Raw genomic sequence first — 20645 nt, 5'->3', positions numbered from 1 at the left:
GTACGTTTATAACGGAGGTCACATGAAGAACACCAAGCATCCATTGATATGTTAAGAAATCGCCACGTGATACCCAGATGTCCTGCACGCTACCTGTCAGATGGAAGGCCTCTCATTGGACAATGAACACTTTTGAAGGTGAGAAAAATCAGTTTTTCGGTATTTTCGACCTCTTAATTAACTCCAAAATTCAAATTTTTGGTCGCAAACGGTAAGTATCACCCTGATCTTGAGCCGTGCTGTAAGTAAATTATAAAACTGCTGACAAAACTCGTGCCTTCGGCACTCGTTAGGTCAGCAGTTCTATAACTAACCTTACAGACTGCATCAGTTTTATCTGAGACTGATTGTGAAGTTCCAAAGAATGAAGAAGTTACAGCAATGCGCGCAATTTAATTAGGGGAGTGTGCCTTAATTCGGTGGAGGTATAACCTGCGCCTTTGATATTAATAATAAAAGTGTTTCTGCAAATGAAGACCTTACTGGGAATGGGAAACTTAAATTGTGCAAACTGGAAAAAAGTTTGTATTAAACTTGTAGGTTAATAACCTTCAACCTATATACCAAGACGCGCGCCAAATTGGACTAAGTCGATGGTTAATTGTTAATATTTTTTCAAATATTTTAAAATATCATTATCATTATCACTCGTGAAATAGTCAGCAATGCGTGTTGGCCAAGTGGATGAATTTATTTTAAAATTATTCACTTTTAAAAGCAATGCCCTTTAGTCTCCCATAAAATAGGAGATTCAATTAATACTAATTTGACCAAAACGGTCATGAAGGGGATATAATAGTATAGGGGGTAAATAGTGTTGTGAATATAAGGGCAACGGTTATGCTTGCCAGCATTGTGATAAAATTTGATTATTTACCACTACCAGTCAAACGTAATTTAATTTACAATAACGAAATTACTGGTCTCATTTTATTTTTGAAGTGGCAGGCATGAACCTGGTAATATTATTTTAAAGCTAGGTAATGGTATGACTGTCATGGCTTCGGATAACGATTTACACGATTTTACACGATTAGAAAATTTATTTGTTATACTGGAATAATAACAATTTTAAAATATAAAATTAATTACTTCCCTCTGAAGTAGAACAGATGATGGGAGAGGTTCAAACATGGCGATGGAGGGAAGCGGTGTCTCACCGCTGGGAGGTAAATTAATACCGGCCGTATCGCGATGGTAACGCTATTAACTCCGGTTAATGCGATTACACTAGCAGATCTAAGAGTAAAATTTATTGATGGTCACCATTTTGTGTAGCACGATGTTGTTGTTTTGCAACAACAACATGACTGGGTTACAGTTGTCAGAGTCGAGAGGTTTTCTGGATTGTCCGTCAGAATGTGTAGTTACTAGTGTAAAGTGATAAATCATCATCCGTATTGAACCCTGGTCATAATAGAAACACCCCTAAAAGTTCGTTTTGACAAAAAATTTAAAACTTCTGTAATTTCATTTCTGTTGTGTGTTGTAGTTAGGCATTTGATTTTTGGTATGCGTATAGAAAATCGATACGGCTTTAAAATGAGATGTCCGGCGACCTCCTAGATCACTCACGAGACTCAGTAGGAGTGATTGAACTGCGAGGGACAATTGAGGCTAACGAATTAGCCTCATCACTTTCTAAAAAGAACTTTTTCATGTTACGTCCATGATATCCAAGTTGCAAGTATAACTATTATCCATAGTCATAGTGATTTTTATTTGATTGGACACACAGTAAGTAAACACACAAGGTTCCGGTTGAAATCTTCGTAGAAAAACTACATCATGAGACCTGAATACGTAAGTCAGAAAACTTTTATGAACTAAAACAGACTAATGTCTGAAAACTTGCTAAACAGGGAATCAAAATTCGAAATGGGAAAATCATGTACAAAGGATCAGAACTCAATATTAAAATGCAGTGACACATAATCATATAAACATGAAGATGAAAATATATAGATATGAAATCATCTAACAACTACTATCCTATGTAAGCCCCAAATCTTAGTCCTAAATTTATCAATCAATATGGCTTCTTCTCTATCTAAATCCAGCGGCTTCACTTTTTTAACAATTCCTAATTTATAAAAAGACATGTTAAAGGAGGATTTATGGGTCAAAAAACAATGTATTGAAAGGGCCGATTTCTCAAAAGTCAAAGAACTGTCTATCTTAAATTTATTTCTATGGCCATTCATCCGCACATGCATGGGGGAAACAGTTTGTCCAAAATAGGTGTCCTCCTTCAATTTTTGGGGCAAATTGCTAGAAAGGGTACACTGTGCAATGTATATGATTATGATGCTATTGCTTTTGCAATTGAGTCTGCAATCCAAGCGTAGTTCCTCACCATTCTCATCTGAATTAAACAAGTAAACAAGTGTTACATCCTCTTCCTCCACACTTCTGATCCTTCAATGATCCACATTGATATAGTGATTATACTTGATCGAGATCTAAGCTTTAAACATTAAAGGTGAAAATGAGGCCAACCACCTTTTGAGAGGGTGAAATGAGGCTAACAAGTATAATTTTGTGTATATTTTCGAGTAGGTTCGGTATTGTGACTATCTAATATGTAAACAATAAAGATTGATTCATCCTCTTCAAGCTCAACATTTCAGAAATCGCCGAGTCTACTTGCAGGAGGCCAAAATGAGGTTAATAAATAATTTGACCGCATTTTAACTTTAATGTACGGAAACATGTTATTATAAAAACAATATTATTATTGCCCCCCCCCCCCCCCCCCCCCCCATAAAATCTGGAAAAGGGGCCAACATTTTGGCCTCATTTGGCCTATCCTGTCTAACTGCAGTCTAACTGCACGATAGTTGCCGATTTATAAAATTCAGGAAACATTGCTAGTTACTCTTCTGTGCCGTGTTCAGTATCTTCAAGTAAATTAGCAGGATACAATCCAGCTGTGAGCTGGCATGAACCAGAAATCTGATAATTTATATTACATATTCCGATATTACATGCATCAGGATTCATCAGAAGTTCAGGAACCTAGCGATTATAAAATTCAGATAACTTTGCTGGTTACTCTTCTATGCCGTGTTCAGTATTTTCAATACCAGAATTTTTCAATGAACCAGAAATCTGGTAATTTATAAATTGCATATTCTGATATTAAACGAGTAGCTGATTTTGATAAAACAACATCGTGATCCGGCGTGATCAATTATTTTAATTGCAGTACAACGGCTGCACCCTTGACTTTTTAACTTAATAAGAGACGTATATATTAGGACATTTGTAATTTGATAAAATTGTTGGTGTGTGAATTAAAGGTCTTTAAAACAAAACATATTACATGTCAGGATTCATCAGAAGTTCGGATCAGCCTAGCGATTATAAAATTCAGATAACATTACTGATTACTCTTTTATGCCGTGGGAGTAAATTAGCAGGACACAGTTTGCCCCTTGTAGTCCAAATTTACATTACCTCATTGCTAGAATTCATTCCTTAAAACAAATCTTCCAAGAATTCTTCCAGTTTCTCCCTCCTTGCATGTTGTACCCTCTTTGAGAGTGAGACCTATGACTACTGTAAGCATATTTTTCAAAATTTGCAGGACTTTTCCTTTGACCCTTAAATTGGCACAACAAAATCTTACTGGATTTATCATTTCACATTGATAGATTTCAATTCTGGAAGCAAATTTCCTGTAATTTGTTTCGAGAGAATTTAATATGCATCCCTTTTTCGAACTACACTTATTTCGCAAGAGCTGCTTGCAGGCCCTAATACATTTTAAGATCGTATTATTTTAATCGTTCTTGAAACTGTGTTTGAAAATGATATCTATTGCCAAATTGTTCAGCTAGGCCTTTTACACGTTTTGCTGTTTTTGAAATTCAGGCTGTGGCCATATTGTCATTGATCAGAAACGTCGCCGGGCCCTTTATCATTTAAATCAAAAGTTTGACTTAAATGATCTTATTTTTTTCCACAAAGTAAAAAAAATTTAATACCTGTATCATTTCCTTTTGTTTGGGAAAGAGAGACACTGGCAGCGGTCCACTCTACCCAATTATGGGTTTTGGTCAAATTTTATTAATCGAAACTCAATTAGTTGAACTATAGACATGTAATGTGAAATATCATATGCCTGTCTTAAAAGTTCTTCCTGTGACAATCTTCTAAAGTTGAATTGGGAAAAACGTGGTCCAACTCGTATAAATAGGGGGTTCCAGTGCGAACTTTCTTTATGACCAGGGTCACTATGTCGTTTTATATTATTTATGTCGTTTAAAGTTAAACAAAGTTTCTAGCGATGAGGGATGCACTACTGATTTTGGTAGGATTACTTGCTGTGACTCAAAGTAATGTCATCTTCGAACGAGCAATAGATGCTGACACTGCAGTTGTGTTTGAGGCTGAGGATGGTCCTCTCAGAAACGGTAGTCCACCACTTGGTCCAGCTGGTGTTTTAGAGTACGGAGTTCAGGCGAGGAGGGGGTCTGCAACTCAAACCCACAGCTGTAACTACGTTAGAGGTGTTCCCTCTAATCTTAGGTATGCAAGTGAAATGTACCCGCACGGTCTGACTCAGTTCTATCAGAAATACACTGAAGCGTACGGGATACCAGTTGTGTCTTCCAGCAGAGTTCCGGACGATGCCTTGAAGAGAGCTTGCTACGTATTGAGGTTCCTGTTGGCAGATCATTCAGGAGTCAGGAACAATTACTACCAAAGATACGGGAGAGTGGGTATCATGGCAACCACTGAGTACACCACAAACATTCCTGAACACAGCTGGTTGGACCCTGTATTCTGGAATGCCAGGGCTAGAGGACTAGGAGCTACAGAAGATTGGCCTATCTCAACAGGTTGTAAATAAGGAGCTGACCGCCCCTCCATAAATGTACGATTACTCTCGTCAAATTGGGTTACTTCTATAACATGCAGAGATAGTACTGTAGTGTAACGATTTAGAATTTGTGATTGAGATTTATAATTGTAATAATAGTTGGCCTTACGTTATTTCTATACTTGAAACGTTAGGAACTACTTGAAACGTTAGGAACTACTTGAAATGTTAGAAACTACTTGAAACGTTAGGAACTACTTGAAACGTTAGGAACTACTTGAAACGTTAGAAACTACTTGAAACGTTAGGAACTACTTGAAACGTTAGGAACTACTTGAAACGTTAGGAACTACTTGAAACGTTAGGAACTACTTGAAACGTTAGGAACTACTTGAAACGTTAGGAACTACTTGAAACGTTAGGAACTACTTGAAACGTTAGGAACTACTTGAAACGTTAGGAACTACTTGAAACGTTAGGAACTACTTGAAACGTTAGGAACTACTTGAAACGTTAGGAACTACTTAAAACGTTAGGAACTACTTGAAACGTTAGGAACTACTTGAAACGTTAGGAACTACTTGAAACGTTAGGAACTACTTGAAACGTTAGGAACTACTTGAAACGTTAGGAACTACTTGAAACGTTAGGAACTACTTAAAACGTTAGGAACTACTTGAAACGTTAGGAACTACTTGAAACGTTAGGAACTATTTGAAACGTTAGGAACTACTTGAAACGTTAGGAACTACTTGAAACGTTAGGAACTACTTGAAACGTTAGGAACTACTTGAAACGTTAGGAACTACTTGAAACGTTAGGAACTACTTGAAACGTTAGGAACTACTTGAAACGTTAGGAACTACTTGAAACGTTAGGAACTACTTGAAACGTTAGGAACTACTTGAAACGTTAGGAACTACTTGAAACTACTTGAAACGTTAGGAACTACTTGAAACTACTTGAAACGTTAGGAACTACTTGAAACGTTAGGAACTACTTGAAACGTTAGGAACTACTTGAAACGTTAGGAACTACTTGAAACGTTAGGAACTACTTGGAACGTTAGGAACTACTTGAAACGTTAGGAACTACTTGAAACGTTAGGAACTACTTGAAACGTTAGGAACTATTTGAAACGTTAGGAACTACTTGAAACGTTAGGAACTACTTGAAACGTTAGGAACTACTTGAAACGTTAGGAACTACTTGAAACGTTAGGAACTACTTGAAACGTTAGGAACTACTTGAAACGTTAGGAACTACTTGAAACGTTAGGAACTACTTGAAACGTTAGGAACTATTTGAAACGTTAGGAACTACTTGAAACGTTAGGAACTACTTGAAACGTTAGGAACTATTTGAAACGTTAGGAACTACTTGAAACGTTAGGAACTACTTGAAACGTTAGGAACTACTTGAAACGTTAGGAACTACTTGAAACGTTAGGAACTACTTGAAACGTTAGGAACTATTTGAAACGTTAGGAACTACTTGAAACGTTAGGAACTACTTGAAACGTTAGGAACTACTTGAAACGTTAGGAACTACTTGAAACGTTAGGAACTACTTGAAACGTTAGGAACTACTTGAAACGTTAGGAACTACTTGAAACGTTAGGAACTACTTGAAACTACTTGAAACGTTAGGAACTACTTGAAACTACTTGAAACGTTAGGAACTACTTGAAACGTTAGGAACTACTTGAAACGTTAGGAACTACTTGAAACGTTAGGAACTACTTGAAACGTTAGGAACTACTTGAAACGTTAGGAACTACTTGAAACGTTAGGAACTACTTGAAACGTTAGGAACTACTTGAAACTACTTGAAACGTTAGGAACTACTTGAAACTACTTGAAACGTTAGGAACTACTTGAAACGTTAGGAACTACTTGAAACGTTAGGAACTACTTGAAACGTTAGGAACTACTTGAAACGTTAGGAACTACTTGAAACGTTAGGAACTACTTGAAACGTTAGGAACTACTTGAAACGTTAGGAACTACTTGAAACGTTAGGAACTACTTGAAACGTTAGGAACTACTTGAAACGTTAGGAACTACTTGAAACGTTAGGAACTACTTGAAACGTTAGGAACTACTTGAAACGTTAGGAACTACTTGAAACGTTAGGAACTACTTGAAACGTTAGGAACTACTTGAAATGTTAGGAACTACTTGAAACGTTAGGAACTACTTGAAACGTTAGGAACTACTTGAAACGTTAGGAACTACTTGAAACGTTAGGAACTACGTGAAACGTTAGGAACTACTTGAAACGTTAGGAACTACTTGAAACGTTAGGAACTACTTGAAACGTTAGGAACTACTTGAAACGTTAGGAACTACTTGAAACGTTAGGAACTACTTGAAACTACTTGAAACGTTAGGAACTACTTGAAACGTTAGGAACTACTTGAAACTACTTGAAACGTTAGGAACTACTTGAAACGTTAGGAACTACTTGAAACGTTAGGAACTACTTGAAACGTTAGGAACTACTTGAAACGTTAGGAACTACTTGAAACGTTAGGAACTACTTGAAACGTTAGAAACTACTTGAAACGTTAGGAACTACTTGAAACGTTAGGAACTACTTGAAACGTTAGGAACTACTTGAAACGTTAGGAACTACTTGAAACGTTAGGAACTACTTGAAACGTTAGGAACTACTTGAAACGTTAGGAACTACTTGAAACGTTAGGAACTACTTGAAACGTTAGGAACTACTTGAAACGTTAGGAACTACTTGAAACGTTAGGAACTGCTTGAAACGTTAGGAACTACTTGAAACGTTAGGAACTACTTGAAACGTTAGGAACTACTTGAAACGTTAGGAACTACTTGAAACTACTTGAAACGTTAGGAACTACTTGAAACGTTAGGAACTACTTGAAATGTTAGGAACTACTTGAAACTACTTGAAACGTTAGGAACTACTTGAAACGTTAGGAACTACTTGAAACGTTAGGAACTACTTGAAACGTTAGGAACTACTTGAAACGTTAGGAACTACTTGAAACGTTAGGAACTACTTGAAACGTTAGGAACTACTTGAAACGTTAGGAACTACTTGAAACGTTAGGAACTACTTGAAACGTTAGGAACTACTTGAAACGTTAGGAACTACTTGAAACGTTAGGAACTACTTGAAACGTTAGGAACTACTTGAAACGTTAGGAACTACTTGAAACGTTAGGAACTACTTGAAACGTTAGGAACTACTTGAAACGTTAGGAACTACTTGAAACGTTAGGAACTACTTGAAACGTTAGGAACTACTTGAAACGTTAGGAACTACTTGAAACGTTAGGAACTACTTGAAACGTTAGGAACTACTTGAAACGTTAGGAACTACTTGAAACGTTAGGAACTACTTGAAACGTTAGGAACTACTTGAAACGTTAGGAACTACTTGAAACGTTAGGAACTACTTGAAATGTTAGGAACTACTTGAAACGTTAGGAACTACTTGAAACGTTAGGAACTACTTGAAACGTTAGGAACTACTTGAAACGTTAGGAACTACGTGAAACGTTAGGAACTACTTGAAACGTTAGGAACTACTTGAAACGTTAGGAACTACTTGAAACGTTAGGAACTACTTGAAACGTTAGGAACTACTTGAAACGTTAGGAACTACTTGAAACTACTTGAAACGTTAGGAACTACTTGAAACGTTAGGAACTACTTGAAACTACTTGAAACGTTAGGAACTACTTGAAACGTTAGGAACTACTTGAAACGTTAGGAACTACTTGAAACGTTAGGAACTACATGAAACGTTAGGAACTACTTGAAACGTTAGGAACTACTTGAAACGTTAGGAACTACTTGAAATGTTAGGAACTACTTGAAACGTTAGGAACTACTTAAAACGTTAGGAACTACTTGAAACGTTAGGAACTACTTGAAATGTTAGGAACTACTTGAAACGTTAGGAACTACTTGAAACGTTAGGAACTACCCAGCCGGCAAAGTTGGTTGGATTAACGTTGTTTTAAGGTTGGAATTTACACTTTCCAACGTTGGGTTTGAAACGTTGTGTAAAAGTTGATTAAACGTTGCATTACCAACGTTGGAAATGAGTTAGCTGTAAAAGGTTAATGTAACGTTTTTGCTACTACGTTGTATGTACGTTATCAGAAAAACTATACGACAACGTTGTTATTGAAACGTGTTAATAACGTACTTGAAAAGTTCGTTGGATAAACGTTGTAATTTACACTTTGGGTTTGTAACGTTGTATACAAGTTGATTAAACGTTGCATTACCAACGTTGGAAATGAGTTAGCTGTAAAAGGTTAATGTAACGTATTTGATACAACGTTGTATGCACGTTATCAGAAAAACTATACGACAACGTTGTTATTGAAACGTGTTAATAACGTACTTGAAAAGTTCGTTGGATAAACGTTGTAATTTACACTTTGCAACGTTGGGTTTGTAACGTTGTTTACAAGTTGATTAAACGTTACATTACCAACGTTGGAAATGAGTTAGCTGTTAAAGGTTAATGTAACGTATTTGAAACAACGTTGTATGCACGTTATCAGAAAAACTATACGACAACGTTGTAATTGAAACGTGTTAATAACGTACTTGAAAAGTTCGTTGGATAAACGTTGTAATTTACACTTTGCAACGTTGGGTTTGTAACGTTGTTTACAAGTTGATTAAACGTTACATTACCAACGTTGGAAATGAGTTAGCTGTTAAAGGTTAATGTAACGTTTTGGTACAACGTTGTATCCACGTTATCAGAAAAACTATACGACAACGTTGTAATGAAAACGTAACAGTAACGTAACAACCATTGATCGCATTAAAAACACTTGGTGAAGCTTAAAATTTCTATAAATCATACAAATGAAAACGTTGCAACAAAGTTAACACATACGGGCCCATACCACACTTTTATTTTAGGTTATATTTACAGACAAATTATGAGAGAAATTATTTTAAAGTGTTCCACTAAGCAGCGAAAGCTAATCAAAACAAAAATTCAGAGTAAGCTTTTAAGACTAACTTTAAATCTAAAACATAAAATAAAATTAAGAGGATAGAGCTTCTTTCAAATATTTTATCTTTCATCTACACTTATAGACCAATTCACTTAGTATTACATTAAAGTAACAGCAAACAGCGATCTTGGTTTGTTGCGGCCAGTTAGTCATCATAAAAGTTTCAGTTTCAGTTTTCTTTAGTGTCTGATTACAGCTGTTTCAGTTTCGGCCGATTTCTGAAAATACATTGTGAATGAAGTGGAGGAATAAAAGCCGCGCCGGACAGCCCGAACCTCTAGTGCCGAGTTTAAATGTGCAGCTTTTTGTAGAATTTATTCGACTAGTTAAAGAAAGTTACTTTTTTTTTGTAACTCTTAAATATATGGCGCTAAGAAGGTTTGGTGGTAATTGTAAATTCGGAAGTATAAATAACTTACATAGTTGTCGACAACTGACAAGCTTCACAGCTATACTTATAGTGATAGACTTCCTTGTCAAATGTCAATCATCTTGTATCTGCCTCAGAACGATTCGGTATGGAATCACTGCTCGGGTCAACTTTAACTTCTCCCATTGCATCAAACAGAAGTAGAATTTTAAACTGAAACAGTACAATTAAGTCAAGCAACCCTTACTTCTATATAATAATAAGAACTGCATATTTTAGATTCGACTGTTAATAACAGTCAAATCAAAAAATTTGTTAATTCTAGTTCTAATATAAAGCCACAGACTTCATAACTTACATGCGACAGCATCTGTTACTCATATGGTTGATAGTTGTGCTTCATGTGCTTGTTGCAGTTGGTTCCAACAACTTCAAAGTCAGAGGAAGGATGAAACTTGCTCTCTTTTACAATTTCGCGGCTGTTGAAGAGACACTTTCGCGGCACTAGACTGTCACTCAAACATTAATTTTGTGCCTGATAAGTTGTGCGATGGGATAAACTATTTAGTATCAGTATCTACAACAAGGCTAGGGTGTAGGAATGATTTTCTTCATGGGGGGGGGGGGGGGGGGGGGGGGGGGGGCAAATTCTAAATATTTTCGGCTCATAATGATCAGGGTAGCATGAAACCTGAACAAAAGTAGTTTCCAGAAAAAACTCATTCTCGATACGTAACTCTGAAGGCAGAGCTCCTGCTTCCGAGATCGTATTACGAAGGGGAGGCCTGCCTTCCGAGATCGCATTACATAAGGGAACTCGAACCCTCGAGTCCAAAATCGTATATCAAGGGTAGGTGCGGACTTCAAAAACCGAAAAAATATTTTCGGCTCATAATAATCACTATCATGAAACATGAACAAAAGTAGTTTCCAGAAAAACTTTGAAAAATTTTGACTTGGAAAATTTTTGGTAAATTAAACCGAAAAAATATTTGACAATTTTTCCCTAAACATTTTTAGAAGCCTAAACAAAAATTAGCCCTTTTCTGCCCCTTGCCCAGATTTCATGGGGGGGGGGGGGGGGGGGGATGGTCCCCCCGCTTCCTACACCCCAGATCTACAATCAATTTAAAAATGTAGAATTTTAACTTATAAAATATAATATATGACAGCTACCTACCTATGAGTATGTCACCTAGGTTGAGATTCGTTAAGCTTTGACAGGGCCATCACATTGTGTGACCACCCCACAGAGAGGAGATCTCTCTGTCATTCCTCCAGCAAAGCAGCGAGTTTGAGTTTTGAGGAGTGTAGCCCCTGTTGGGCGGTGTATCCGGAAGAAATAGCATGAACTGGGTGAGCTGCGATTTGAAATGCTCTCGGTCGCCGATGGAATTCAAATGGCAATTCAAACAGCTAATTACTTAATTTGGAAAGAAAGATTAAGAAGCCGACTATAAACTGTAAGCCTAGCAAAAGGAACAGTAGAAGTTTGAGTAAGCTTGGTGATGGTTACTGGGCGGCGCTCAGCCTGTCATTCCGCCGAATCTCTATTCGCTATTATGTTTATGAACATAATAGCCTGAGGTCCCCAGGTAAGGTGATGGTGCTGTAGATGTGTCGATTAAGCATCAAAATGTATTAGTTTATGTTAGATTCATACAAATAATAGCTAAGGTGAGACAGAATATTTTATTACAGTCAATAAAGTTGGCATTACGATGTAATAATATGACGTAAAATGATACGCATTGTTAACACGAAACAAACCGCGCAAAATATGAAATGATCTACAACCAAACCACATACAGATCGACGGCGACACCTCAGATGCGCGCAGAATTTTACAAGTTCTGCACGCCTAATTGCTAATATAATGACAACGACTATCACGTGCGCGCGCCAAACACCACTCTGGGCGGGATACAATAAATAGTAGAACAATTACATTGTAGGCAGTAGGGAAATTTGATCGTGCGTGGTGTTACCGCGGCGAAATTTTTGTTTTAATGTTCAAGCTTTTGCATTTTTGATTTTGCATCACTTCAAATTTTTTTTCTACTTAAGCTTTTGTCTTTGACTAAATTATAATCGTTTTAATTTCCAAAAAAATTCCAATCATTTTGGGCATCTTTTAAAAGTTTTTCCAAAATTTTGACAGATTAAATGAATGATCCGTAAATTATTACTTGTTACTAATACAAAGAATTCTACGAGTCACGAGTATCACCCGTAAATTGTTGCATCATGTATTTGGTATTAGTATAATGTATTCACCATGTATACGGATACCAAATCACAAATACATATTTTGAATTCCCGTTCGCCAAAATTTTATTTGTGTTTTTAACCGTAACGGGTGATACTCGTATGTCATAAAATATTTGTTTCAAATATCATATATTAGCATTAGTGATTACAGATTAGCATTAGTGATTACAGATTAGACCGTCGTATAGTAAGTCGACGCGAGTCCAACTTAACTCGACGCGCGTCTTGATAAATTATATACAACTTACATTTACAATTGTGAATTGCGTGCTAACACTAAAAAATTTTCTAAAAGGGCCCTCACACTGACAGTTTATTAATATTTATATTAAATCTTTCTGAATCGATGTATCTAATCTTTAAACGCTGATTTCAGATTTCGAATAATATAACCGCACGCGACATTCACATACGGTAAATCACTTCCTTGCACCTTGGTGAGATCAAATATTTGATATCACATATCAAATATTTGATATTGCCGAAAATCTGTCTCGATCACGTTGCACGTGATAATGATACGACATATAATTATGACTATATAATATATGTGATATGGAAATTGGAAGTTAGTTTAATAATTCTCGTTTGAATGTTGAATTATAAAGGGTGTCAGTATAACTATAATATGCATGCTTTAGTTAGGAGTTGAGTTTCAGTTAGGGTTAGGGTTGGCGGAGACTATACTTATAATTGATAATGTCAATGATAGTAACTGTAACATGTAAAAAGCCCGATTGCTCACGTATTGCGCGACCGCATTTCTTCCGCTCAATTCCGAGCTTGCTAAACTGTAAACAACACTAACAACTAAATCATTTCAGCTTCACAGTCAATTTTCAAATTTTTTTTCCTAAAACTTAAAGGTTATCAGTGATCAGGCAATGGCGCCCTAGTATAGCAAACTTGAATTCATTTAAAACATTATCGTCGTTAACCGTTAACAAAATAGAAATGAATATAAGTTTTTTAATTTGGTGCAATAATACGGCTTTTAGTTTTACTAGTAAGTAATTGGTAATACTAATAGTTTTGTAGTAGTTTGCTCGCCCAAAAATTACTACTTGACGCGCGTTGGTTTTTAATTTTACAGTTTTTCAGGCGAACAAAATAGTTTTACATTAACTTTAAATTAGAGTTTATGTAACATTGTTTTTGTCTAATCCCAACCATAACCCTAATTGTAACCCGAGCCGCTACCAGTACCACCAAATCGCTCGCCCAAATTATAAATTTTTTTGTGAAAAGGCCTTGAGGCCAGGGTGTGCAAGTAATTTGATTAAATTCGGTGTATTTTTGGACGCTAATCCCGAATCATCAATATGATTATGACCATATAATTTAAACATTAAAGAAGTTGGTCTAATTTTGGATCAGATAATTCAGATTACTATTAGATCCGGAGCCACGTAGAGCAAAGTCTTAAAGCCAGAGGTTTAATAAGAATTACTTGTAATTGTATTGCATCCCAGATGCCAGATCAGAGTGGTGTTTGGCGCACGTGATAATTGTTTACATTATATTAGGCGTGCAGTTCACATAGCCATGTGTAACTGTATACGCGTACTGCGTGACGCGCTGCAAGCGAGAGGGCTCTGATCTGGTTTGTGGTTAGAGCAAGGCGTGCAGAACTTGGAAAATTCTGCGCGCATCTGAGGTGCCGTCAATCTGTGGTTTGGTTGTATTTTGTAGGTCAATTCATATTTTGCGCGGTTTGTTTCGTGTTAACAATGCGCACTTCTTAACTCATATCATAATATTATTGCATTGTATGCCAATTTTATTGACTGTAATATGTTTCATCGACTCATCGTCTGTCTCATTGCTCATCTTAGTTATTAATATTATTTGTATCTAACATTAACTGATAAATTTTGATGCTTACTCGACACATCTACAGCACCATCTGCATCGCGATCGACTATCGAGCCTTTGATTTGATATAAGATTCTTTAAAAGCTTGCCGCAATCTTATACTTATACTTATATGTGTTTCTTGAATGTAAATGTAAAGTAATATCTGCATTTTCAACTAAGTATTCGCTTTTTACCATTCAGTGCCGAACTATTAAATAATCAGCCACGAGTTTATCAGCTGATATCATAATTTAATTTGTTTTGACTTGCTGAATTTTCTCACTCGGTAATTTATTAAGTTTGTTTCACTAAAGTAACACTTATATTGACGATTGATCCGCTCAGTCGCTCAGATGACTAATATGCTGTATTAATGAATTAGAGTAAATTGTAACCCTATGGAAACCTGCGTAATAACAGTCGTCAAGCACCAAAAACTGGTTGTTATGCCTGTACTTAATTAACACAAAATAGCCTCCTTCTATATAGTTATACACATAATTATAGGGGAGTGGTCTATATTGCGAAGGAGCAGACTTTTGTCGACATCGTAGGACCGTCGAGCCACCTCATATATCCAAACCCGATTACTTATTCCCTACGATCTTTTTGCCTTCGGCAAGAGCAGGGAAAAAATCACGTGACAGTCGAGTGTAAAGTGATTAATCATCATCCTCCTTAAACTTTGAATAGCTAACGTTGGTTAAAGGGTTTCTTTTTAACGTTTTAAAACGTTTCCGCTTTTACGTTTATTTGAAGTTATCTTATTAACTATAAGCAACGTTGAAAATTTAAACTTTTTATGTAGATTGAATATAAAATGTTCTTAAGCGTTAAATAGCTAACGTTAGTTAAAGGTTTTCTTTGTAACGTTGCGAAACGTTTTAATTGAGGCTATCTCATTAACTATAGGCAACGTTCAAAATTCAACTGCATTTTAACGTTGTATGTAGGTTACATATAAAACGTTGTTAAAACGTTAAATATCTAACATTGGTTATAGGTTTTATTTTTAACGTTGCAAAACGTTTATTATTTGACGTCAGATCAAAGTTACCTTATTAACTATAAGCAGAGTTTAAAATTCAACTACATTTGAACGTTGTATGTAGGTTACATATAAAACGTTGTTAAATGTTAAATATCTAACGTTGGTTATAGGTTTTATTTTTAACGTTGCAAAACGTTTATTATTTTACGTCAGATCAAGGTTACCTTATTAACTATAAGCAAGGTTTAAAATTCAACTACATTTTAACGTTGTATGTAGGTTACATATAAAACGTTGTTAAACGTTAAATATCTAACGTTGGTTAAAGGTTTTCTTTTTAACGTTGCGAAACGTTTATTATTTGACGTCAGATCAAGGTTACCTTATTAACTGTAAGCAGAGTTTAAAATTCAACTACATTTTAACGTTGTATGTAGGTTACATATAAAACGTTGTTAAACGTTAAATATCTAACGTTGGTTTTAGGTTTTATTTTTAACGTTGCAAAACGTTTATTATTTTACGTTAGATTAAGGTTACCTTATTAACTATAAGCAACGTTCAAAACTCAACTACATTTTAACGTTGTATGTAGGTTACATATAAAACGTTGTTAAACGTTAAATAGCTAACGTTGGTTAAATGTTTTCTTTTTAACGTTGCGAAACGTTTATTATTTTATGTTAGATCAAGGTTACTTTATTCAACGTTGAAAATTAAACTGCGTTTTAACGTTATATTAACGTTGCGAATAAAACGTTTTGGAACGTTTAATGGTCAACGTTAGTTAAAGGTTAACTTTTCAACGTTGGTGGTGCAACGTTTACCTAACTTTAAAACAACGTTAAATCCCAACGTTGGAAAGTGTAAATTCCAACCTCAAAACAACGTTAATCCAACCAACTTTGCCGGCTGGGTACTTGAAACGTTAGGAACTACTTGAAATGTTAGGAACTACTTGAAACGTTAGGAACTACTTAAAACGTTAGGAACTACTTGAAACGTTAGGAACTACTTGAAATGTTAGGAACTACTTGAAACGTTAGGAACTACTTGAAACGTTAGGAACTACTTGAAACGTTAGGAACTACTTGAAACGTTAGGAACTACTTGAAACATTAGGAACTACTTGAAACGTTAGGAACTACTTGAAACGTTAGGAACTACTTGAAACGTTAGGAACTACTTGAAACGTTAGGAACTACTTGAAACGTTAGGAACTACTTGAAACGTTAGGAACTACTTGAAACGTTAGGAACTACTTGAAACGTTAGGAACTACTTGAAACGTTAGGAACTACTTGAAACGTTAGGAACTACTTGAAACGTTAGGAACTACTTGAAACGTTAGGAACTACTTGAAACGTTAGGAACTACTTGAAACGTTAGGAACTACTTGAAACGTTAGGAACTACTTGAAACGTTAGGAACTACTTGAAACGTTAGGAACTACTTGAAACGTTAGGAACTACTTGAAACGTTAGGAACTACTTGAAACGTTAGGAACTACTTGAAACGTTAGGAACTACTTGAAACGTTAGGAACTACTTGAAACGTTAGGAACTACTTGAAACGTTAGGAACTACTTGAAACGTTAGGAACTACTTGAAACGTTAGGAACTACTTGAAACGTTAGGAACTACTTGAAACGTTAGGAACTACTTGAAACGTTAGGAACTACTTGAAACGTTAGGAACTACTTGAAACGTTAGGAACTACTTGAAACGTTAGGAACTACTTGAAACGTTAGGAACTACTTGAAACGTTAGGAACTACTTGAAACGTTAGGAACTACTTGAAACGTTAGGAACTACTTGAAACGTTAGGAACTACTTGAAACGTTAGGAACTACTTGGAACGTTAGGAACTACTCGAAACGTTAGGAACTACTTGAAACGTTAGGAACTACTTGAAACGTTAGGAACTACTTGAAACGTTAGGATTTACTTGAAACGTTAGGAACTACTTGAAACGTTAGGAACTACTTGAAACGTTAGGAACTACTTGAAACGTTAGGAACTACTTGAAACTACTTGAAACGTTAGGAACTACTTGAAACGTTAGGAACTACTTGAAACGTTAGGAACTACTTGAAACGTTAGGAACTACTTGAAACGTTAGGAACTACTTGAAACGTTAGAAACTACTTGAAACGTTAGGAACTACTTGAAACATTAGAAACTACTTGAAATGTTAGGAACTACTTGAAATGTTAGGAACTACTTGAAACGTTAGGAACTACTTGAAACGTTAGGAACTACTTGAAACTACTTGAAACGTTAGGAACTACTTGAAACGTTAGGAACTACTTGAAACGTTAGGAACTACTTGAAACGTTAGGAACTACTTGAAACGTTAGGAACTACTTGAAACATTAGGAACTACTTGAAACGTTAGGAACTACTTGAAACATTAGGAACTACTTGAAACTACTTGAAACGTTAGGAACTACTTGAAACGTTAGAAACTACTTGAAACGTTAGGAACTACTTGAAACTACTTGAAACGTTAGGAACTACTTGAAACGTTAGGAACTACTTGAAACGTTAGGAACTACTTGAAACGTTAGGAACTACTTGAAACGTTAGGAACTACTTGAAACGTTAGGAACTACTTGAAACGTTAGGAACTACTTGAAACGTAAGGAACTACTTGAAACGTTAGGAACTACTTGAAACGTTAGGAACTACTTGAAACGTTAGGAACTACTTGAAACGTTAGGAACTACTTGAAACGTTAGGAACTACTTGAAACGTTAGGAACTACTTGAAACGTTAGGAACTACTTGAAACGTTAGAAACTACTTGAAACGTTAGGAACTACTTGAAACATTAGGAACTACTTGAAACTACTTGAAACGTTAGGAACTACTTGAAACGTTAGGAACTACTTGAAACGTTAGGAACTACTTGAAACATTAGGAACTACTTGAAACGTTAGGAACTACTTGAAACGTTAGAAACTACTTGAAACGTTAGGAACTACTTGAAATGTTAGGAACTACTTGAAACGTTAGGAACTACTTGAAACGTTAGGAACTACTTGAAACGTAAGGAACTACTTGAAACGTTAGGAACTACTTGAAACGTTAGGAACTACTTGAAACGTTAGGAACTACTTGAAACGTTAGGAACTACTTGAAATGTTAGGAACTACTTGAAACGTTAGGAACTACTTGAAACGTTAGGAACTACTTGAAACGTTAGGAACTACTTGAAACGTTAGGAACTACTTGAAACGTTAGGAACTACTTGAAACGTTAGGAACTACTTGAAATGTTAGGAACTACTTGAAACGTTAGGAACTACTTGAAACGTTAGGAACTACTTGAAACGTTAGGAACTACTTGAAATGTTAGGAACTACTTGAAACGTTAGGAACTACTTGAAACATTAGGAACTACTTGAAACGTTAGGAACTACTTGAAACGTTAGGAACTACTTGAAACGTTAGGAACTACTTGAAACGTTAGGAACTACTTGAAACGTTAGGAACTACTTGAAACGTTAGGAACTACTTGAAACGTTAGGAACTACTTGAAACGTTAGGAACTACATGAAACGTTAGGAACTACTTGAAACGTTAGGAACTACTTGAAACGTTAGGAACTACTTGAAACGTTAGGAACTACTTGAAACGTTAGGAACTACTTGAAACGTTAGGAACTACTTGAAACGTTAGGAACTACTTGAAACGTTAGGAACTACTTGAAACGTTAGGAACTACTTGAAACTATGAACATATTACTAAACGTATCTTCACTGTAGAAACGGTTGAAAGAGCATGTGTATTTTGATTGGCTGACAGTACCGACGTTTTCTTGAAAAACCGCCGATTCTAAATCAGTGCACTAGCATGTAGCGTACTTTTTAACACTCTATTTTCAGGAGGAGAAGAAAACATCCTCTGTTACTCGAGTGACTCGTACTCCAACGAGGATATCTTCCTGCACGAGTTCTCACACGGGGTGCATCTCCTCGGAGCTAAGTACAGCGTATCAGGTCTAGACAGCAGTCTTCAGTATTGGTACGGAGCCCGCCGGTCTCAGGGTCTGTGGACCAACACGTACTCCATGAGCACTTACAAGGAATACTGGGCTGAAGGGGTTCAGAGCTGGTTTAATGTTAACGACTACTCTAATCCCCCGAATGGTGTCCACGGCCCTGTCAACACTAAGAAAGCACTGAGAAGCTACGATTACGAGCTCTACAAACTAATCGCTAAGGTATTCCCTTGCGGAAACACTTACATTAAACGGTGCGAGACTTCCAGGTCTAAAGAGCATGCTCAAAAACTGCTGATGAACTGCAATGAGGGAGATGGGGAGAGGGAGGGTGAAACTGACCCACATCCTGAAGAGTGTGGGATCTGAACGACAACTGTAGGGCGTGGCAGGCAGCTGGATACTGCTCCGGAACTCATCAGGAGTACATGTCCCAGAACTGCAGACACTCCTGCGGACCTGTCCTGAAGATAAAACCAATCCAACCTGTAATGACGACAACACCAACTGTCAGTCCTGGACGGTGGCTGGCTACTGCGCTCACCTCACTTATCAGGATTGGATGCGTGAAAACTGCAAGAAATCTTGCAACAGCTGTCCTCGTGAAGCAGAAGAAGAAGAAGAAGAAGAAGAAGAAGGAGACCTCCCTCCGGTGCACTGCTACGATAGGGACCCAAAGAAATGTAAGAAAAGGGCCCAGAAAGGACATTGCTCCAATCCTACCAAAGCTAACTACATGAAGAAAAACTGCGAGAAATCTTGTAAAAAGTGTTAGACCTACAATGATAGTGACTCTGCATTTGTTTTAAAAAATATTTTAACTGCAGTTGCCAAGCTTTCTGCTCCAGGTAATTACTGCAGTGCAGTCGAACAAAATAGTTATAATCTTGTAAGTTTCATGATTCATTGTTAATTTTTTTCCGCAAGGCGAAAAATATAAAGTTTAAATTTGATGCTAAATGTTATGTAATACTTTTAAATGCTTGTTTTAATGGTGTTTAGATCGTAACAGAGGTTTTGAAAATGTTAATCATTTATACTTCCCAATAAACTGAATTATCTTTACATGTTATTAGTTATACTATATACTTCAGGTTTTTCAAACTAGAAGCAATGGAAATTGACTGGCTCATCGCCAAACATATTTGACTGTTGCCCGTTTCTTTATACATTATTGTGATATGTGGTATGAAGTATAATATTTTAATGATATAAATATATAGCTCATCTTCAGAAAGAATATTTATATAAAAGGGCCCGTGGTCCATGATAATTGTTTTAACTTTTGTTAGTAAAATTA

General features: G+C 36.3%; 1 protein-coding gene and 1 long non-coding RNA gene across 2 annotated transcripts; one reads left to right on the top strand and one right to left on the bottom strand.

Annotated features, from left to right (window-relative positions):
- Positions 1 to 4286: 4286 nt before the first annotated feature.
- On the top strand, positions 4287 to 19847 carry LOC134816222 (uncharacterized). The gene is made up of 2 exons (XM_063824966.1): positions 4287 to 4847; positions 19230 to 19847. The coding sequence occupies exons 1-2, from the start codon at positions 4292 to 4294 to the stop codon at positions 19712 to 19714; spliced, it is 1041 nt and encodes a 346-aa protein (XP_063681036.1). The 5' UTR covers positions 4287 to 4291; the 3' UTR covers positions 19715 to 19847.
- On the bottom strand, positions 9658 to 11903 carry LOC134816231 (uncharacterized). The gene is made up of 4 exons (XR_010160390.1): positions 11405 to 11903; positions 10583 to 10759; positions 10274 to 10437; positions 9658 to 10072 (listed from the first exon to the last, which is right to left on the bottom strand). It is a non-coding gene; the product is annotated as an uncharacterized LOC134816231 (long non-coding RNA).
- Positions 19848 to 20645: the final 798 nt, after the last annotated feature.

The sequence above is a fragment of the Bolinopsis microptera genome, chromosome 1, assembly GCF_026151205.1.
Source record: "Bolinopsis microptera isolate Bmic1 chromosome 1, MBARI_Bmic_1.0, whole genome shotgun sequence".
NCBI lineage: Eukaryota > Metazoa > Ctenophora > Tentaculata > Lobata > Bolinopsidae > Bolinopsis > Bolinopsis microptera.
This window is presented reverse-complemented; position numbering and strand designations above follow the sequence as displayed.

Coding starts and splice junctions, on each gene's coding strand:
- LOC134816222 (XM_063824966.1), top strand. CDS start 4,292: ATGAGGGATGCACTACTGATTTTGGTAGGATTACTTGCTGTGACTCAA. Junction 4,848..19,229: donor AGATTGGCCTATCTCAACAG/GTTGTAAATAAG, acceptor CTCTATTTTCAG/GAGGAGAAGAAAACATCCTC.